Source organism: Pteropus medius, unplaced genomic scaffold (genome assembly GCF_902729225.1).
Source record: "Pteropus medius unplaced genomic scaffold, Ma_sr-lr_union100, whole genome shotgun sequence".
NCBI classification, from domain to species: Eukaryota; Metazoa; Chordata; class Mammalia; order Chiroptera; family Pteropodidae; genus Pteropus; species Pteropus medius.
The window spans coordinates 4,729,994-4,754,109 of record NW_024352787.1 but is presented as its reverse complement, the minus strand read 5'-3'; the positions used below and the strand labels follow the sequence as shown (position 1 = coordinate 4,754,109).

The window sequence follows — 24,116 nt, the reverse complement described above, 5'->3', positions numbered from 1 at the left end:
AAATACTCGCCATTATAAAAATTGATAATATTTACAGTAAATACATATTTTCTAATTAAAAACTTTATAACTATTTGGTAGAGCTAGAGAAAATCTGTGCATCAATATTTTGGTATTTTATAGAGCACATAAATGACATCTGGAAAAATCATGTTTTCATGGATTAAAAAAAGTTTTATATAAATAGTAAAATGTGTTAGAGTTTCAATGATAAGAACAGAACTAACCAAGTTTTTAGTTTTCTATGTCTATGGAAAAATGATATTTAATAAATGTGTTAGCTTAGTCATAAATTTAACTGGTATGTAATCTATTTTGATATTCTGAATATAAATAACCACTTAATTTTTATGTCATATATTATTTTTTATTGTTATAGCACTGGCTTCTGATGGTAATTGATGCCATGTTAATTTTAGATGGTCGAGTACAGTTACAATTAAAAAATAAAACATCTGCCGGGTATTTTGACAAGCGAATGTAACTTATCGTTGTCATGCTCAACAATAGTCTCTATGTACAGATACAAGAATAGTGGGAATAGTTTTGCAATGGAAATCTGGCAAACTAAACCCACAGCTCAAAATCTGCTGTTTGACCTTGGCAAAACTGTACATCTCATGGTCTCAGTAACCATAGAATCAGAGAGACCTACATGTGATTTCTTGAGCCTGCCAAGCTTTTATATTCTATCTGTTGGACTTTTTTCTTTTTTTGCCTGGAATTCTTCACCTTTTTTCCCACTTCATATTCAGTTTACCTGGCTATTTCCCACTTTCTCCATAAGCCTTCCCTGACCAAACTTTCATTAGTTTTATGGTGCCTAGTACCACACATGCCTTGTGCCTATTTCTATGATATCACTTATCCTACTATATTTTAATTGACACCTTATGTGTTTGACATTATGCCTCACTAGAATTTAGACTTTTGGTGTGTTTTCTATATTCTTTTGTCCTCAGTATCTTTCACTGTGTCTGGAATACAGAAAATGCTCAATAAACATTTATTGAATCAGTGAATGGTATAATGAATTAATAAATGGATAAATCTAAAATTCTTTTTAGATATTTAAATTAAAGAGCTATAAAATGCAATAACAAGAACTCAGGATAAGATTCTTCAAACTGCCTCAGAGAGGAATATCAAAAGAAAGAAAAACTATTAGGCATTTGTGTGAATTAGAATTCTTTGAAATCTTGCTCCTTAAGATTCCTTGTTATTTAATCATTTTAATTCATGAACACTGGGACTCATTTTTTTCTAGTACTTCTTCCCAATAGTTTCATCCCCAGAAGACTGTGTCTACACTAAATTGCTTATATGAAAGAAATAAGATAATCATTTGACTTTTGGCAACATACAAAAACAAATCCATTGTAATAATTCCAAGTCGAAATGCATATTTAACATACTTTTCTATATAACTCCTTTTTTACAATACAAACTCTAATTGAAGTTTTGAATTACAGAAAATGTGTTTTGAACCTGTTTACTTGCATCTGCTGGGACCCTTGGAGGTATTCTGAGTTTTCTTGGTGGCAAATCAGTGACATGGATACTGGTGTGGTCAAACCAGATTCCTAAAGTAGAGAACGTTGATGGGGAATTGAAGAGTAAAACACTTTTCTTCTATCTTTTAAAGTTTTCTTTTGTTTTAATGAAACCATAAGCAAAGTATTCAAATAGCTCCTGAGAGACCAATAGTTATGGCTAGAAGCAGCATTAAGCATGTGGATAATTGGCATTCTGCCCAATGTGAGAGAATATTAGTCTTGGATAAGAAATTACAGATATTCTTTAGGAACAGAAATGTGATAAGGGAGTAACTTTAAGTCTACGTTTCTACATTTGGGATAAATTCAAGAAACAGGCTAGACATTTACTTGTTACATTTATAGCTGTTGTAATTATAAAGGCATATATTTTACCTTCATTTAGAGTTTTTAATTTATTTTTCTAATATTATTAAGTCCTATTTTGTGTGAGAACTATTCATTCATAACTCTGCCCTGAATGTAGTTAATCAAAAAGAAACATTTATTTATTCAAAAATTTTTAATGTTATTAAGAGCTTGAAATATTTAACTTTTTCCTGCATGTATTCCAACTCCCTCTCATTTTATCAACATCGACCTGTAATTCACAGAATTTGTCATGAGAAGATATATTCACAAAGATCTCATTATTATGAATCTCTTATTTGTTGAAATAAATTTTATTGTCTTTAACTTGAGAAGTATCCTAAAAATAACAAAGCTCACAATTTCAAAGCAAAGTGTGAAAAAGTACATGACAAATCAGAGTGGTTTTCTCGCAAACACTAATAATATGTAACGTGAATGTTAGCATACCTTAGACACTTCAGGTATGGTAGGTATTATATTACACCTAGAACTGATAATACAAATTTGGGTCAAAATGAAACATTAAAAAGTAGCAAATTATAAGGGAAATCCTGAACTTACTGAAGGTGTTATCAACTTTGTAAAGAGAATGTTACAATTATATATCAAATATAACTGATGAAAAAGAGTCAGCTATCATTTTCCTTTTCTGAATAAAATGACATATAACATACAGAAAATGTTTCTTGAATTTTTATTTGGCCAGTCACCAAACTCACTAACTTAGTGGCAAGATAAGTAGTAAGTAATTTTGGATAACTTGAAAGGTATCGGCAGTAATGCAGCAATTCATTTTACTAAATAATTCATTATTTCAACAAACTTTTTAAAACTAGCTTGTAATATCTTATATATTTAAGACCACTTTTAATATATTAGTAATCATAATGGGGGAAATGTGGCTAAACATGTAGAAATATTATTGTTGAGATATGAACCTACATGCCCCCCAAATAATGTTATTATCACTTGACATTTGAAGAGTAAGACTAATTAATAGATAATTGCATTTTGATTGGTTTCTGAACGTACAGAACATAGCTCAATAAGGAGCCTGTTTTATTCTTTAAGTTCTTTCTCAGATAGAATCATTACAAGTTATTAATATTTTATTTCTAAATTAAATCACAAATGTAACTAAAATATATTTAACTTGCAAATAATCTTCATTCTTTATTCAATTTTTCAATAAGCTTTTACTCCATGTCAACTGAATTTAAGGTAGCTGAAATGAATAATTTCTGAGGTTAAGAAATTATAAGAAATTCTCTGATTTGCAAGCACATTTTGGTGGGGGGCGAGGGGAGCCTCATTAGTTTTATGAGTTTTGTTACAAATTTAAGTTTTTATCATGAAAGTGTATCTTAATGTGAACAGGCACTAAATGTTGAATGTGACCTATAATTAACAAAGAAACAAAGAGGAATGGTTTAAAGATGGTCATCTTTGTGCTGGAGTCTTGTCCTAACCCATCAGCAGAAACCATGTGTGGTCATAAAATACCACATTAATGCATTCTTTCCCTGTCAGAGTAAGCTACGCTGAGCTTGCCAAATTCCAACTCAGGTAGCTCCTTTTTTCCAACCCAAATTCCTATTGCTTTTTCATTTGGGTAAATTATTTCTACTTCCTCTCTTTTAAAGAGTTGCTGGCTCACATAGGTTATCAGGTTTCCATCCCAGTGGCTGCTGCATTTCTACAGTCAGTGAATGATCTCTCAAAGGTACTTTGAGATGAAAGCTAGTGGATAAATGTGAAGAATTGTATTTTTATTTCTTCTCTTTGGAGGGATTATTCTATAACTTTTGTGTTTAACTTGGAGGGCTCTTATGATTTGATTTCTCTTCTGAATAAGTGAAACAGCCACCCAGATGGCAAGCACTTCACATTTCAGCAGAGTGTAATTCGATTTGGAAGTTCAATGAAACACACTTGGAAATGTCCCTCCAGTATTATTTCCCCTCTTAAAAAATTCAGTTTCAAATTTCTGGTTTCATGAATAAACAAGCTCCAGGGAGTCTGAGTGGTGAGTGGCAGGGTGGCAAAAGAAATCACTTTTAACGATTTAAATGAAACATTAAAAATAAATGATAATCAAATCTTCTTAGGATTTCATATAAAAGCAACATTTACTGTGGAATTTTTTGACTTTCAATACCATTTGTAATAATCTTATAAATAATATTCTAAAATTTGTTTTGTTTGTTCACTTATTTAGGAAACTTAGTCAATATTTACTGGAGTCCTTTTCTGTATAAGGTATTGCATAGTAAAATAAAGATAAGAAAGTCTCTTTCATCCAGACATATTCAAATCTTAAATATATGCAGCTCAAAAATCACTAAAAACATTAGGAAAAAAATTGTATGAGTCTATCAAATGCATGTATATTAATCCATATGCTGCAATCTACTAGAGATTTCTAACATTTATGGATCTGGCATTCACTAAAAGGGTCATTCCTAAGGTTTTGATTCCTACTAAGTCTATATTAGGCAATACTATTCCCATATTAAAAATTTGCCTCATATGCTGTTTACATACCACACACATATGCACACACACACATACACATGGAGGTTAGCAGAGAAACTCAGGATATCTTGAAAATATATTTTTCTTTAAAATTTTATATTCTTTAAAGATATTATATCTCTTTATTCAAGTCCTTGAAGAACTTACTATGTGATATTCTCATCTTACAGCTCTTTCAAATTGTGAAACTGAAGAAAATCAAATCAAACTTTTCCTATCAATTAAAACTAACATAAGATCTATGCGCTCTCTCTCTATATATACGCATATGCATATATACACACACATATATATATATATACATGTATATACATATATATATATATTCAGTGAACATACAGACATACAGTCTCTATAATACACAGGGACATCTATATCAACTTTAAATCAAGCATAAGATATTTTGATTAATCATCAGTGGAGAGTTTTAAGTTTTCACCATTTATTTAAAATAGAAAATCGCTACTTTTTTTTTAACACTTTTTCATTTTCTGAAAACAGGGTGACCTAATACTAGCATATAACTAAGTGTTGCAAATCTAATAATAGAAACTTGTACATTGTACTGTACCTATAGCAGAACCTCTCAACACTGAGAAAACAGAATGATCCCTAGCAACACCTGTGTTAGGTGTCAGGGATCATTCTCGTCAATCTTATACTTGGGAACTCAGCCATCTGTCTGTACTCTCACAGGGCTGCAGTACTTAAACAACTGTGCCATTTTTCAACCCCAGATAGTATAAAAGAGAAAGTTTTGTGTTGTGTCTTAAGGAAGGTTCTCAGGCACTTCGTCTAATTGAACTGAATCAAACTGAAATGTAGACCAGACATGGCCAGCTTATTTTTTTATTCCAGTGTGGACACTTCGTGGTAATTGGAGCTGCCTGACTTCTACAGTTTACATTCTAGATTAATAAGAATTTAGGTAAATAATTTCAAAGTTCTCAATTGGAATGACTTTCTGTTGAATTCTACTAAGGCTAGAGAATAAAGTTCCCCTAAAATTATAGAATAACTAAAACAAAGAATTAAAAGATGCTAAAATAGTTTCGTTCTAGCTAAATTTTCATAAAATATTCACACAATGCATTTTGTAAATAATAAATGGCAAATTTTCATAAAATATTCACACAATGCATTTTGTAAATAACAAATAGCACAATAGGAAATGTCTCATACCAGGTATTAAGTGATAATTTGTGATAACATGCACACTTCATAGCATTTGCATCTATTTTAGAGTCAAACTGGCTCATGTTAGCATGGCTTGAAATTTAATATCATCACTCCCAGTGCAAATCAATAGATATAACAAAGGAACATATATAAAGAAATACCAAAAGAATGTAACTAAAGTTTCAAAATTAATATGACTGCCACCTGATGTCTGAGGCAGCAATAATTACCAATTAAAGTGGAGATGAAGGAAGAGCTGGGATCAAAAGGACACCTGCCTCTTCCTCTCTCAGATCTGTGCGATTCCAGGTGAAACAGGGGATCCTTGAAAGAAAATCAAAAATACCATTATGTATGTACCAATTTTTAATAAGAATTGCTCAAATAAATATATTAACCTTAATTATTTTATAAAATCTGTATTGTAAATAGGGTATCAGAGAGTAATGTCAAGTTATTTAGGGACAAACTGGATTTTATGAATAAATACATAGGTTTTGCAGGCCTATATGGGTTTTCTCACTCCTCCCAAACTATGCAGGTAATGAATCAATGAAATTAGCAATTTTTCTCACTTGATCAGACAGTATTTGCTATTCTAAGATGTGTCAGTTGAATATTCTAACTGATTCTGACTGACGAAGTTGATTTATCTAATGGTTACAACTAGACACCTTAAACACAAATATTGAAACTGCAAGAGAAGCTATGCTTCTCTTGCTCAGGCCCGCCTCCACGTCTGGAAGTGTATCTTCCCTTATAATAACACTTTTCCTTTCTGCTATTAAAAAAAAAAATACTGAAGGAATTGAAACTTGCTGGAAAAAAAGTAAAATGATAAACATGGAAATGGGCTTTCGTTTCACAAGACTATTATTGAATTTTTGAATAATTTTAAAAGAAAATTCATAAATAATTGGCAATATTTATTTCCAATCATTTTATTCTTCATATTAGATGTCTATATTCTTGTATAGACATCTAATATTTAATAATTTAGATAATGATTACTGCATAATTACTTGACTATATATGTATAAATAAATGTCATATTATGAGCAATATTTCAGTCTGGCTTTACACAAATGAGATATTGAAAATAAACATTTCTATGAAAAACTACTACTTGGTTCCTACTTCAAGCACAGAACCACAGAAATTTCTCGAAATATTCTTAGACTTCAAAATTCTAATTAAATTGATATTTTTATAACTAATCTCCATTAAGTATGTTATAAATGGTTTGGATAAGAAACAGTTATCTTGGAAAAGTGACAATAAAAATCAATATCAAAATTTGATTGAAAAAATCTACAGTTGACCCTTGAACCACATGGGGTCAGTGGCGCCCATTCCCCATACAGTTGAAAATCCATGTATAGCTATAGTCAGCTTTCTGTATCCACAGATTCCTAGCCACATATCAAAAATTCAGTTGAAACTTGATTAAAAAAAAAAAACCTGTATATACTGGACTAGTGCAGTTCAAACCAGTGTTGTTTAAGGGTCAGCTGTACTTTGCAATAGAATATTGCTGATCCTGCTCATTGTGGCATATATGAGTAGCTTTGCCCACCTGTGAATCATGAATCCTAAAGTCCTGAGTAACCTCTGAGAGTTTCATGCACTTCTCTTGAACTTGATCTTGACTTTCCTAGTTTCTTCGGTTACTCCACTTTATCTTTTCTATTCTGTATTGCCATTCTTACTTGACATACTTTCTTATTTCTCTCCATGATATCCTAAAATCACCATTCTGATTCTGCCTTTCCAAACCTTCTTGGTGAAAGTAGAGTTCACCTGACTCATATAACTTTCCAGTCTTACCCTTGAAATTGAACCTTAGCCTATAGAACAAATGTGTTCTCCTGACCCAGAGTGTGATTAAACTGATATTTTAAGCAAAACAAGTTTTACCTATTTAGACACTTTACACAAATTAGTAGAGAGTAAGAATACCAGTAAATCATTTGAGACATTTTTGTGTTCACTTCCCACAGATGAAAAATTTACAATGACATGATGAGAAAACATTTTTTTAAATGAGTTAGAATTATTGGTCTAGTCAACTAATACCTATGCTGAAGGGGTTTCATCTAAATTTGTAAGCAGATCCATAGCATCATATAAAGGAGGAAGTAATCAAGTCTATGAATATAATAGTCGTTTGCTCCTTTAGTCACTAACACTTTATAAAATATTTTTAAAAATAGGTAAAGTATACATATTATATGTTTTATATAGTCAAATGTCCAAATACGTGGTCATAGAAAGCTGTCAAAGAGATATACTGAACTCTTTTTTTTTTTTTTCCGGCAGGAAGAATTCACTTTTCACTGTATGCTCTTGTGCTGTTTAAATTTTTCTTCTAATTTTTAGTTTTTATTTTTTAATTGAGTATAATTGACACATAAGATTAGTTTTAGGTGTGAAACATCATGTTTCAATATTTGTGTATATTGCAAAGGATCACTGCAGTAAGTCTAGTTAATATTCATCACCATACATTGTAATAAAACATTTCTTTCTTGTTATGAGAACTTTGAAGATCTACTTCTTAGTAGAATTGTTTTCTTAAATCACGACTTCCTATAGCTTCAAAATTCTTTGATAATCAATTTTTTATCTCTAATGACTGATGAAGTTGATTTATCTAATGGTTACAACTAGACACTTAAACACAAATATTGAAACTGCAAGAGAAAAAGAAGTACATTGCTTATTTACTCAAGTACAATAAATTCATTTAAATTTAAACCATGAAGTGGGTGAAACAGATAAAAAATGCAAACTGTAAGAATTCTAAGTTCAAGAGGATCTCAGATTTTGAAAAATCACAGAATCAGATGAAGTAAATGAAGTCGATTTTTTAGAATAGTCACAGATTTTCATAAATTTAAATCATAATCTAGGCTCTTGAGGCTACTGTTGATTTGTGAATTTCATTATGCATTTAAGAATATCAAATATCTGATATATTAGTGTACTCAACTTTCAAGAGAAGTAGACTAAATCAATAGGAAACTATATTTGTATAGCCTATAATCCTAACATTTTGAAAAAAATTAGGTGGATTCAGAATCATGCTGGAATTTTTAGTTATGTATGAGACGCAATTCTGATCAATATGTGAATCTATTTGAGTCCGTGAAAGAACATATGCCTTTATGAAACCTCCAGTTTGATTCTGAGAATACATAATCATTGAATATTGAAAATATACACATCCTCGGAGATCTGTGCCTCAGGTCCAAACTTAGATGTGTTTGATTGAAGACCTTTCCACTTTCCCCCAGAAGATTTCAAATATTTATATCTCATTTATTTGATTAATGTCTAAAACCACCTCAACGAAATCATTTAAAACAATGAACAAATTAAACTTTTGCCTGATTTTTACATCATTATTAAAAAAAATATTTTTCAATAGCTTACAAGATAGACATATTTATTATTTAATTTAAAAATGCATATGTTCTTGAAGTATATATATCAAATCATCATGATGTACTCTTTCAATATCTAACAATTTTATTTGTCAATTACACCTCAATAATACTGAAAAAATGCATGTGTCCTGCAGTTTCTGATTTAATTAATTTTTAATTAAAAAAAAGGTGAACTATTGGAACATCCCTGCTTTATATAAGCATCATTATCTTTCTGTACTTAGAGAAGAAAGGTCCATATCTCTAGAGAATACAGTCATCTCATCCATACATAATAACTGGTTAATACTACTCCAGGAGTTAAATAATACAGAAATGGAAGACAATGTCAAATTAGATTATAGAGTGTAACACATCTTAAATTTGAAGACTTGTAATTTTTATTTTAAAGACTACAGTATTTATAACAATATAAGTTCTACATTTCTTTTTATTAATCAGAATATCTTTCCTCAGCAGTGTAATACAAGTGCTATCAATATTCTTTATTTGAATCACCGTATGCTTTAAAAACAGTAATATTGTAACCCTGCTTTTTACTTTATTTAAAAATCAGGATTACAATATTGTAGTTGTAACAAAAATATGTTGCACAGTTTTTTTAAACAAAGGCTATTATGCTATTATTACTAAAATAATATTTGATAGTAAAAGCTAATAAAAAATTGGCATTTTTTTTGACTTGTGAGAGTAAGTATGGCTACAATTATATGCAACTTTACATTGTTATGATTGTGTTGAAGTAATAGCTTCATCGCAACTGTTTTCTGTGACACATGAGTGAGTGGCCTTAATAAATTTCAACTGAGCACATTATGTGCAATCATAACCTTAAAGCATATTTACAACACCTCAGAGCAGTTAAACAACAGAAGTCAATGCCAGAATAAGAATATGAAATTATCTTTCACTTACCAAATCAGTGCTTTATGATTTTTTTTTTTAATTTGTCTATGGTTAAGGCTAATTAAACCTAGAAAAGTTTTGCTTTTTTAATAAACATACTGAAAATTCCCATTTTTAACCTAAAATTTCCACTGAATAAATCAAGAAACATGAACAAGTTTGAAAAGGTAATTTCTATTAGAGATAATATGAACACTAAAAGCATAATTATGAATCAATTTTATTGCTCCTCCCAAACCTTTTTTACCAGGCATTCTGAAATCCTTATTTCATGGTAAGTAAATTCCTAAGACCACACTCAATTTGCAACATGCTTCAACACCTCTTTGCCTTAATTGAGTCGGAGCTCTCATACTAGGCAAAATTATAGAGCCTCACAGATATCTTCATCCTAATCCCTAGAACCTCTGAATATCTTACCCTTACCATGTCGAAAGGAGTTTGCAGATGTGATTAAATGCCTCTAGATGGCGAGATTATCCTGAATTATCCAAGTGGGCCCAATGTAATCACTTGAGTCTTTAAAAAAAGTCAGAGAAGATGTATGTGATGATGATTGCAGAGAACCAACTAAAGTGATGCAGTATGAAGGAGACAACACCTGCCATTCATTGCTGGCTTTGAAGATGGAGTAATGAGGCCATGAGTCAAGAAATGTGGATGGTCTCTAGAAGCTGGAAAAGACAAGGTAATCGATTCTTCCCCCATCTCTTCTAGCAGGAATGTGGCCCTGTTGATTTTAGTCCAGTGAGAATCATTTCAGACTTGTCATCTATAAAACTATGAGATTAAAAAAAAAAGTGTGTTGTTTTAAGCCACTAAATTTTTGTTAATTTGTTACAACAGCCATAGCTAATACAGGTCCTATGTATGTTCTGCTTCTTGCTTAAGACCTTTTCAATGGTAAGTCCCTTTTCTCCCACTATCTACATTTTACAAGGCAATACTAATATAATTCAGGCTTCCTCCATCCAAATTCTAAACTACTAGACATCAACCATTCTTATCAAGACTTATGCCATTCATCTATGCAATCCTTTCAATTTCTATCATCCACTGACATCCATATCGCCACCTTCACAATCACATCCACCTTCACAGGGTTCTTCTGCATCCAAAATCCACCCTTATGAAGGATAATTTCAATGTCCATGTGCCCATTCCACAATCTAACCTCATGGTTCCTATCACCTCAGTGGGAATGATCTTCAGGGCCATTCCTTTTGAGCCACAACACCAAGGCTATGCCATAGACCTCATTGTTCAGTGTAACTGTTCAAATAAGGAATACATCCACCCCTTGATTTACATGGATTATCCTTTCCACGTGTTTTCTATTTGTGTGGAAGAAAACCACATAAAAAAAGTCCACCAGTACAAAAAAATACTAAAGAAATAGGATGATGTAAGTAATACAAATATTTATTTCACATATTTTCACAAAAAATGCTAATGAAAATTCAGAAAAATCAAAATAAATTTATTCACTGTTGGTGTCTGTACTGTAATCCAAAATGATCAACCTTCTCTTTTTAATTGGCACAAAGTCATTGTCTTCACTGCTCAAAATATTTAGAAGTACTACTTTGTTTTCATTATTTGTGTTTATGTTTTTGGATGATCTTTTTTTTAGCCCCATCTTTTGCTAGGTTTTCAAAAATTCTTTAATATTCATTGCAACATTTTTAAAAATCGGTTTGAAATTTTAAGACTCGTTAGATGTTTGGATCAATATCTAGAATTTCAGTGTCCAGTTTTGTGGCCATTGAAGAGCTCTGTAAATGTTTTCTGCAGTGAATGAAACTGATTCAAGGTCGCTGCCATATTCTTGGGCAGAATGGGCTTTAGACATTAAATGAATTAATTCATTATCAGTTAATTTGTGATCAACCAGTAATTCATTAATATCATCTACATTCACATTGTCAGAGCCTTCTTCCTAAAATTTATTTAACAAATTAATAATGCCACTTAATCCTTCTTCAATTATTTGAACCATATTCCTTGGTACAACTACTTCTGGCCATATCGCTTTCCAGAAAGATTTTAAGTTGATGGCTTTATATCATTCAAAGCTAAAGCAATATTCTTGATACAACTTAAAATTGTATATTTATTCCAGGCTCTGTAACTGTGATTCATTATCTTCAAGTTTATTAAAAATATCATTAAAACTGCTTTTAATATAATTAATTTTAAAGGTGGAAATAATGCCTTGATCTAAAGTTTGGATCAAGGAGGTTACATCTGGTGGCAAATATGCAACTTTTATATTTAAATGTTCTAAATTGTATGGATGACCAGGTGAATTATCTAAAAGTAAAAGTATTTTAAAAGGAAGATATTTTTCTTTCATTTAATTTTCAGCTTCTATAACAAAACATTTGTAAAACCAATTCCGAAAAACAACAGTAATCACCCATGCTTTTTTATTTGCCATCCAATGATGAGATCATTAATAATTGTGTGTTAGTATTAGTTCTTTATACATTGCTGAGTTAAGCTATTGTTTTCTGGAAAGAGTAATTGTCAATAATAGAAATGAAAATGAAATAATTATATAAAATAAGACTGCATAAATGGAAATCGTGTATAAAAAGTCTGCATAAATGCGGGAGGGTAATATTTACCCTGTATAAAAAAAAAAACTTGCATAAAAAAATACTGCGTAAATTGAAGGACAAGTAATAAGCTTGAAAATTTTGTTGATTACCCACGGCCTTTCACCCTTCAACTCCTCTACATAATTATTCATAACACTATAAATATTTTTGACTTCATTCAAACTTCCGGAGTTGAGACCCTTTTATTTTTTTTCAAAATATAAAAGTCCCTTCTCCCTTCTTCCCCTTAACCTTCAACTCCTTTATCCCATAATCTATCATCCATGTGTCTGTCTTTCCCATTCTTAAAAGTAGGATACTAATAACTGCTAGAGAAAATCATCCAAAAATATAAAACAATACTATCGATCTCCTTCAAAATTGCCAAGAAATGTATATGTTTCCCTGGTTATGTCTATTTACAATTTCTTTGAGCAGCTATTTACTCAAGCATCCTAACTTATGATCTCTCTCAACACTCAGAAGACAGTCTCACACCTTATGTTTGATAGAGAAAATAGGTTTACATTATTTATGTGTGTTTTTTTTAAATTAATGTTTCTTGTATGTCAGGGCCTGGCCCTAGAATGAGAAACACAGCTGTAAACAAAGCAAAGCCCCCAAACCAATCACTTTACTGTTCTCATGAAATTATTTCAAATAGACTTTTCTCTCTTTTTTCGTAAGCACTTCTTTTAGCAATATTCAACATTGTTACCTGATTCCTGGCACTTACTGTATTCATTCCTTTACCACTTATCACCTTAATTTTAACACCAGCCTCCTGAGCAGTCTCCCCGGCCTCAGCCATTAATTCCCTACACTGCTGTCAAAGAGTTCCTCCTGAAATGTGAATTTTCTCTTATTATTTTTCTGCTGTGAATCTTTCATTGACTTCCCATAGCTTCCATAGAACAAAATCTAAAGTCCTTAGGATTTATATAAGAGATTTTAAACGTAGGACTTTTTTATCTCTAAAATGCTGCTCTTACCATCTGTGTATAAACCATTCTGAACTATTTGCAGGTTTCTCTTACTTGGGATTATCAATGTGTTTAGAATAACAATGCTCATATAATAAAATTTCAGCATAGACTTTATCACCCCCAGGAATCCTGATCTGGCCCCTTCGCCTGACCTAGTATCAATTACTTTTCCTCTTTGGTTCTTCCCATAGTATAACAAGAATCCCTTTTTTATATCATTTGCTTCTTTGTATTCTAATCGTCTGTTTGATTCTCTTCTCTACCGGTATGTGGGGTTTTCTTGAGAAAATTGCCCATGTTACATTTATCTTTGATCACCTATATCAAATAAAATACCTGGCACATAAATGTGCAACTGTTTATGCTGTTTGAATAAATACTACCTTTCCAAAAACAAATTGTTTTCTTATCTCCTTTCTTGCATGGCCTTGCCTATTTTCTTCTAGAACTAAAACAACTCACAAAACATAGCAGTTGTTAGGTATTTTGGTTTGAACAAGACAATGTGTATAAATTATTATGCTATGCTATGTTGTGCGTGCTTTCTTGGAGCATGGTTCTCTTTTCTCCATATTTTGACTGCCATTGCCTTTAATGAAATTGACTATATTGCTACCATTACTAAAGGAAGAATAGATTTGTCCTTACTTTCTCCAACTATCCAATGAAGATGATGTATTTTTATATGTACTTTTATAATTTATGATGGACTCTTGCCTGGATTAATATATTAAAGTTTAGGATGAATATGACATAATTTAATATCTCATGGCAGTTATTAAAAATAAAATTGGAGAATTATACAGATGATTTATTTTATCCCCCAAGACCTTATTGATGACATGATATAATTTGAAGTTATATTAGAGGTATGACATGGAGGTACAAACATTTATTAGCTAAGGTTTCCCTTTTCTCACATGACAGATTTTTTTTTCATGACTAAAAGGTATTCTCTTGATACAGTGGTATATGGAAATGAAACTTCAATACAGAATTGAGAGTAAAGACTTTTTTTCTTTTTTCTAACAACTAACTTGACGGTAGTTTTTAATAATTTATTTGATCTTTTGTTCCATGATTTTAGAGCCAAGGCTTTCTTTACCTTGTTAAGCTACATATGATAGAAAGATATACCAATCCAATTCGTTTTTAATGCCTCAGGACTCAATATATTATTTTTTAACTTTATACAACTGAGATGTGGAAGTTGTTAAAAAGAAGTAAAAAAAGAAAGAGCATTTACCATAGACTGAATAATACTAATATTATGATGAAAAGCAGTCAAATTTCAAACTTTTATTGCTTTATTTTGCGTAGTAAAAGCTAACTTCAAAATTAACTACAAATTCAAGAATGAAGTTTCTTACATTATTCTGAGAGTTCATTGTGGTCTTATATGCGGTATTTAATTTAGTGCACAATCCAATAAAATACTAAAAAGCGAGTAATATAATTTGCTTCCATGAAGTAGAATTCTGCAACCAAATCAACCAGAAAACTTGAGGCATGATGACATTGTCAATGACCCCAAAGCAATCAAGTTTATGGTTCATGTGTAACGTTGGCATTTAACTGTATTGAGAATGTTGGTCACGACTTACACTGGCTTTTCATTATCTATGTTTTAACAGCTGGAATTTCTGCCTGAGTAATTTAGCTTAAATTTACAAGACATTGCTAGTATTAACAGTGTGGGCTCAGCTTTTCATTTCAGTATAATATGAAGAAGTTTTCCAATAAATCTTCCTGTGTTTGAGAGAAAGCAGGACATCTAGGTTATAGATGTGGACAGATACATATGCCTTTGAGGAAAGAAAATGTTTGTAAAGAATAAATGGTAGATATTCCTAGATGAATTTTCCTCTATAGGCCTTGATGAGGGGTCTCAGAACTCAGCAAGCCTACTGTAAGCTATTTTCAATAGGTGTGAGTCATTACATATCAGGTGTTGAATGTAATGCCAATTAAATGAAATCAGGGTTTCCTGTTAATAAATCAGCTGTGTGAACTAATATCATTCTTGACCTCAGTGCCATTGGGATATTGTGAAAGATGTCAAAAGTAAACTACAACATTACAAATACTATAAGACAAAACAAATAATCATCTATTATATTAGCTATTTCTAATGGTTAGAGAAAAACTAAACTACGTGAGGCTCATACAACAATGAAAATTGAACAAAGATAAAGTTTAGATAAATGTCTTGAATAAAAAATATGCACTTTAATTCTTTATCTAATATCTATTTAATAATCTGTATCACAAATTAATTTTAAATGTCATTAACTATACCATATTTTCCTCTTCTTCTGCCAAGTAGTAAAGACATTTATTAAAAATATTTGAAACATTTTCCAAAGACTGAATAAACAAACAGAAAAAAAATACTAAAAAAGGGAGTAAAGTTGTTAGTAAATGTTTTGACTTTAAGACTAATAGTTTTACATTTTAATTGCTTTTATTTTCACATTTTTCTCTAAAAATAATATATTATATTTGTATAATACTGTAAAATTTATAAAGTATTTTTTCATATGTTATTTTATCTCGAAAATAAGCCTATAAATTAAGAGAGGGTCAATAATATTGTTCACAAGTATTGTTTTTTTTTTTATAGATGTGGAATCAGAGGCAGGGTGAAGATTTGCAAGTCTCAAAAGTGTCTTCTAGTTCCACACTCATTTTACAGTAATGCCCATCCTACATACCATTGTCATGGAAAGGGTGTATGTGTTTGTGCTGCTGGGCTTGTTTGAGTGTCTTTTATAAGGTACTTAATGCATAATCAGGGTTCAAAAATGTACATTAAGAGTTTAAAAAAAATTTATTCCATTATTTATTCAATTATATGTTCTAATGTTTTATTTCCTTTAATATTACTGAAATAGCTTGCAGATGCTAGCAAAATTCTTTTAAAAATATATAATACACCTGAGTAAAATTCTAACTCAATTTTCTTGTGTTGAACTTTTAATAAATATTTGCTTAAACCTATATTTGAAGGCAAAATAAGTTTTCTCCCTCTTTGGTGTATTCTTCAATTATTACTTCAGTATTCCATTATTCTCCTCAGCCTAAGTGTTCTCACTTTATGCCAATATTCTCTTAAATTCCATACCGATAGCTCTGTCAACCAGATATGTATGCCTGGGTATACTATGAGTATTGGAAGCAAGTACTTTTTATATTTTAATGATTATGGTGTCCTGCTTTTACTAGAAAATAGCATCATCCTTGCTGCCTACCTCTTCCTCATCACCTTCTCAAATATAATCATGTTGTTCATCTTCTGAAAAACCCTTTTGTGCTTCTACATTGTTATTTAATAAACACTAATCTTGAGAATGGCAGTTCAGGACCTTCACAGTTTGACCTTAGGCTTGATCTTTCATGACTCCCACCATCCAATCAAAACTCTAGCAGTACAATCTGGGTGACTTTCTTTAAAAGTTCTATAAATGATAATACCCAGAGCTCTTTGATTATATTTTCTCTTTAAGAAAAGGGAATTCAATCTTCCTTGCTCTACATCACTAATTCCTACTTAATGGGAAAATGATGTTGAAAAATGACTTTACTGATATTCTCCGAGACTTCTCCAGGCAAAACTTCTCCCATGGACTATGCTATGTATCTCTTATAGAATTATTCTCATGGTATTGTGATTATGTATATATACATATATGGGTAATTCAACAAATACTTAAGAAGCCTACTATGTTCCAAGTATTTAGTCAATATTGAATTTAAGAAGCATGGTGTATGCTACTCATTTTAAAGCCCATAAAAATTAAGCAAAGTAGCCTTTCTAATTGTCAAATGACAAATAACAAAACCAAAATGAACAGGTGACTACAAGTAATATATAACATAGTAGGATAATATTTTTCATTAATCTACCTATTAACTATACTTCAATATCTAATAACTACATTTTAATAGTTGAATCACATTAGAGATATCCATCATTTCAATGGCAGAAATAAAATAAGCTCTCTGATACTATCTTCAGAAAAATTAGTGAAAAGAGAAGGAGGAAGAAGAAGAAGAAGAATGGGAATAGAAATAAGAATTATAATAAGAGTCAAGATGTTTTACAAAGAGAGTTAATCCAAAATGGAGATAAAAAAGGTTCTGATTTGATCTTACTCAAGTCCTATAACCTCTTTCAACCTCAACTTCATTGCTTGTGTGTATGTGTGTATACATAAACAATATTTCTATGCTGTCATCTTCCATGACTGTTGTGAGAATCAGAGGAAAGAATGAATACAAAAGGCCTTTGAGAAATTAACTTCGAATATATGACATAATCATATATAAAAAGAAAACTGATCTCTTACAAATCCAAGAGATTTGTAACTAGGTGTTTCATATCAAACCCAATGGTATATAATGCTGATTTCATTCAGCATTTTGTTTTTGTTTTTATCGTTCTACAGTTAACTTTAAAATCTTGCTCTATATTATAAAGAGCCAATGTGGTATAAGGATGCACACTGATATAGATAGAATTTCAAAGCACTGTGGATAAATGATGGATTATTCAATGAATGGTGTTTGGACAACTGGATTGCCATCTGGAAAAAAATAAAGTTTGATTACTACCTCATGTCCTATAGCCCTGTACCAAATTCCAGATTGATCAACAATTTAAACATAAGAAATAGGATTACACAAGAAATGGAAAAAGACATAGAAATTTTGTATATAACCTTGGGTGTACAAAAAGTCCTTTTAAAATAAAATACAAAATCCATAAGACATAAAAGAAAGACTGATAAATAATACGACATAAATTAAAAGAAAAAAAATCCTATATAAAAAAATAAAGCACAAACATTTCTCACTCAAATAAAAAACAGCCTTTCTTTTTTCTTTAATGTATAATGAATGTGTACAAATCAATAAAAGACAACACAGTTAATTTTAAAAATGGTCTGAAGCCATTGACATACCAAGTGGGCTTGGAATATCTTTTCATTCTAGAAAGCAAAGAAAACTATCAAACTATTAGAATTATATCACAAAAACTTAGATGTCAACCTGAAGAAGTATCTACTTGACAAGAATGAGACAATTTATTTATCAATAAAGACAGTAACTGGATGAAATTGAAAGAAGCCTAAACAAACCTATAGAAACAGCTGAATGTTGGCAATATTTGTTGGAAATATCCTGTAAGCCCACATCAGAAAATGTCATATTATAATAAATATATAGTTGTGAGATTAAGAAATTGTGTATTTTAATTATTTGAAAAATGAGCACACCCAATCGTCTTATAATTATAACATGGGTACTGATTCAATTCATTTACCTTATGAACATCTGTGTTTGATTTTGTAAAAAATCAAATTTTATATGATAGAAACATCCATCACATATGTTTCATTGATCCCTTTCTGGGCTACCCAGTTAATCCAACTTTAAATTTACAATTAATATTGAGAGTGAAATAGCATTCCATAACAAATTACTCAAGTTGCTTACTTGGAATCTCTTTACATAAACAAATTACACAATATTTAATGCAGAATTATACGTAAGAAGGTTGAAGAAAATAAAGTTTTGCAGTAATTAGCATAATGATCTAGATTTCATAATTTCAGCTATTGCTTAATAAAAAGCCAATTTTAGTGAATGTAACTATGGCTGTTCTTTGAACAGTTATGAACATGCCATCCTATACAGATATGCTAGGATAAATTTTGTAGAAAAAAATTAGTGGTAGTAAATATTTGTTCAGTGTAAACAGGTGTTTAATTTATGATAGTCTATATACACAGCATATTCAATAAAGCAATTGGATTGAATGATATCTGTTTCTTAGATAAAATAATGGTATATGTGTAATAACTTATATATATGTATATATAATTATACATGATAAAAGTAAGTATATATTTTAATATGTAAAATATTAAAAAGGAGATATTCATATTAAATATTCTTTGCTATTAATTTAATATTGATATTAAAATATAAATAAGAATGCTAGAAATGATCATGAATAAATATTGATGTATGCTTTCAAAAACTTAACTGAAGAATGGAGGTGATTATTTAGGTATTTACACATGGCAAGAAATGAACTATTTTGATTCCTTAGCTTTAAGATCTGAATTTCTCTTCTGCACTATACTCTTCCTATCCACCTTCTCTGGATTTGACTATTCTCACTGTTATTCTGACCACACACAATGAAGCAAGATTCAAAATTCTTTTCTGAGTACAAAGATGCTTTTTATAAAACTATGAATATCTATTTTTCATGGGAAGGAAGTCATAGCCTCTTTTTAGTATGCAGACAGCCTTCAGAGCAATTCCTCATTTCCGAATCCCTGTTCCCTTTCACTTGGACACATCTGAAAACTCCTCAATTCTGTGAGTGTTCCTACTTCTGACTGAGTCATACATGATCACAAAGGATCACAGTCCTATGTGGAGAAGAAAAGAATTGCTGGTAAAAGAAAAAAATAAATCCACCATCTGCACAGTAAGAACTAGACAGCTGCAAAAGCAAGAACACTTTCTGTAACAGCTGATTTGTCATTCAGCTCTGGCTGAAACCATACAGCTCTTGGAGTTAGCAGTGTCAACAAAAGAAATTTGGAAAAATAGGGTTAATGAGTAGAGTCTTTCATGGTTATCAGAGGAGTCTAGGCTAAGGGATTCTTGGCTTTTTCTCAGAGAAAGGGGAAATATGCAAATGAGGAAATGTATCCACATTGTAGTAATCCTATATAGTTGAGAAAGAGTATTCTAAAATTATTTTCAAAGCTAATAAAAAGTAAAACCTTTCTGATTTTATGATTCCCAGGCCATAGTCTAATTTGCTGAAATGGGAAACTCTGATCCATGACCTGGTCTAGAGGGCAAGAGAGCATGTTCCACCTTTTATCCTGCAGCTTATCCCTTCCTTTATCAAACCACAAAATTTAGCTTATGTCACAGAAGTAAAGGGGATGTGAGCATATCCTTGGCATGTTTTAGTTTTCTTTTTTTTCTTTTGTATGATTATTCAGGAGGCTCATATCTGTAGATATACAATAGAATAGAATAAAAATATAACAAACTTAAAAAAGACAACCAGCATGTTTCACTAGGACCACATAATCAATAATAACAGAATGTGGATGTAGAATAAAAACAGTACTTAACATATGCTCCATATGACATCATTTCATTGTGCACTTCAGTACCCTGCACAGCACCGTTAAGTGCTGTAAAGGTAATAACAGTTCATTTCTACAGAGTACTTAAGCTACAAAACACTTTTCCTTAAATATTCTCCTTTATTGCTTATCACAAATCTTTAAGATAGGTATTTAAATGTACGGAGGAAATACTGCCATTTGCAATAACATGGATGAACCTCAACATAATCATGCTAAGTGAAATAAGCCAGATAGAAAAGTTGAAAATCACACGATATCACTTATATGTGGGATATAAATCAAAAAGCAACAAATGAACAGAACAAACAAACAGAGACTCATGGACATGGACTATAGACTAGTGGTTACCAGAGGATAAGGGGCTGGGGAGGAGGAGGAGGTAAATGGTGTAAAGGGGGTCAAATAGGGGCAGGGAGGGTGAAGTAGGTAAAGGGGATCAAATATGTGGTTGCTGGACTTTGGTGGTAGACACACAATAGAATATACAGATGTCAAATTATAATGTACACCTGAAAATAATATAATTGCATTAACCAATGTTACCCCAATAAACTTAATTAAGAAAAGTGTACAGTGTTCCTCCAAAGAATATCACAGGACAGGAACTGTGTCTTCTGGGTTCTAGATAGGGAAATACAATTAATATAATGAGTGCCTCAATGTGAAAAGTCATAATGAGATACAAACGGTTAGGAGAATGGGAAATTGGAACCTAAGGCTGAGAGAGAGAGTGGTGATAATCTAGGATATTTTTCTTAAGGAAACAGAAATACAGTTGATTAATATTTATATTAGGAATACTATGTCTCAGGAATTATGCTAAGAACATCGCTTATTTATTTATTGTTACTACAAACTTAAGGGATAGATAATTTTATCATCATTTTACAAATAGTTTTTGAAGCTCAGAGATATTAATAAACTTATCCAAATTCGCACAGCTAGTTACAGGAAGATCTAATTTCAGTCTCTCGATCACTTTCCTCTAAGATGGCATTCTAGGAGGAAAAAAATCATTTCATTCAATGATAGATGAAGGAATGGGTAGGAAAGTGAGTAGCCCTGACTGACCATACCAGATATGGACAGGGGGAGCTTAAGAAGCGGGACCTTAAAGCCAGATTGTGAAAGACACTGGCTTTCTGAGATAAGGCATTTGGACTGCCTTCTCTCGATGTCCAAGGGTAAATCATGAATGTTTTAAAAAGACATATTGTTTAGCAAGGTTAATTTGACAGCAGAGAAATAGCCAGATTGAAGAGCAAGTGAAAACTGTACAGAAGCTAGTGGAGGCAGTCAGGGATAATAATAGTCCTGGCAGAGGAAACAGAAAATAGAATGGTTGGAAAGATAGTTTAAAGATACAGCTCAAAAGATTTTACTGCTGATTCAACTTTTAGAAAAGCTAGGTTGATAATACAATGTTGCAATTTTAAGCATGGGTGAAAAGGAAAAGAGTAATATCTTTTAACTGTGATAAGGAACAAAGTAAAAAGGAACAAAATAATAGGTTTTTAAGAAAACATGGTAAATTTCATATTAAGAATGTGTTTGATTTACTATTTAGATACATTTTAAATGACAAGAAATAATAGAAATTCGATATAGGATATTAAATGATACGTTAGGACTAAGAATTCAGATTTTTAAATGAACATGTAATGACAATAATTGATGCCAATGGAGAAGTTAAAAGAATAAGATGTGGACAATGCTGCTGCTGCTGCTGCTGCTGCTGCTGCTGCTGCTGCTGCTGCTGCTGCTGCTGATAGCTGACAATACAAAATATTTATTATTCATCAAGCACTATTTAGGGTGCTTTCCTTATATTAATCTAATCTTCACAATGCCCTTATAAATGAAATATTAGTACAAACTCCATTTGATGGAGGAGGACGCTGAATCAGAAAGAGGATTGACTTGCTCTGAATTACACAGCCAGTGGAAGATTGAGATTAAGCCTACACATGTGGAATTACGATAGATAGATAAATAGATAGATAGATGATAGATAGATAGATAGATAGATAGATAGATAGATAGATAGATAGATCTGAATCACTATCATCAGTTTGAATTGTATCATTCCATAGAGAAAGATAGAGGTTTGAGAGACAATCCAAAGTGCTGGTGATGGTTCAGTATGGGGAAGGTACTGAGATTGAGAAAATGTTGAAGAAATACTTTCAATTTGTCTTTATTCTTTGAATTCCTTACAAAGGAGAAGACAATGACTTGTATGACAAAAATAACTAAAACAATATCACTACTTACATATTAAATCAATATTATCATTATAGAGAAAAATGTAGAATGTAAATATATAAAAGCTGAAAATAATGAAGTTTGATAATCCTACTAATAAGAGACAACTACAGTTGAAGCTGTGTTATATATCCTTCCAGTCTTTATGGAATTTTTGATATCTTATTTCATAGAGCTCATGTTATATTGAGTTTTACTTGAGTGCCAAACAAATGATATTATATTCTATCTCCATTTATTTAATAAATACTTTTCAATCTCCAGGTTATGCTATTTTAGGTGCAGAACCTTTTCTTTAGCTTCTACATTGGCTGAGTTTTATTTAGATACCACTGGAGTGAAGAAGTGTCTACCAGCCTGGTTTTGTCTTGAAATAAGGTAAGCGTTCTCCATTTAACTATCTCAGTGTCCTCTTGGCTCCTGTTCCTTTTGTCCTATTACATATTCAGCTGATGCAAATTTTATATTAACTCAACAATGATGTAGCCACCTGAGGGGGAAGAAATGGGTGTCCTACAGAAAGTCCTGAGAGGAAAACACCATCAATGAAGGGTTTGTTTAGTTTGTTTTCTTCCTTCCTATGTTTGCCAAAGCTGCTTCACTGGGGTCAGTTTTTTGAATGTTTGCTTGTTTTATAGTCTTTTGCATGCAACTCAATGTTTAGGCCAGCCTCTACAACATGTAAATAATATGTTGTCATCTAGGCCCTTTCCAGATGTTGCTGGCAAAGTCCTAATGGTTTTCCAGAAACGACTTGGCTTCTCATGAGGTGGCACTGCTCTGTCAAGCAGTACTATTTGATCTCAAGCACCTTCCTCCAATCTGGTTCTGCATCACAGCTAATAAAATGTCCTTGGACTTCTAGCATATAGTAGCACTCTTCTCGTTAGTAGTATTTGTTGATGTAAGTTTTCCCCTTTGGTAAAATCCTTTTAGTAATTTCACTAGAAAATTAGCAAGTAGGTGATTCTTAAGAAGTAGAGGGAGTAGGTTATTATCTGTATGAGTCTGGATCCAATCAAAATACACACACACAAAAAACATACAGTAAGTTAAACAGAGAATGCTTAATATAAACAAATATTAAGTGATGATAGGT

General features: G+C 31.4%; 1 protein-coding gene across 1 annotated transcript in view; it reads right to left on the bottom strand.

The window, feature by feature from the left end:
- The window catches only part of SEMA3E (semaphorin 3E), a 100,949-nt gene that overhangs the window by 40,838 nt on the left and 35,995 nt on the right, over window positions 1-24,116 (bottom strand). The window contains exon 4 of the mRNA XM_039849198.1: window positions 5,852-5,945. Within this exon, the coding sequence (XP_039705132.1) occupies window positions 5,852-5,945 (94 nt within the window). The remainder of the gene's footprint in view (window positions 1-5,851; window positions 5,946-24,116) is intronic.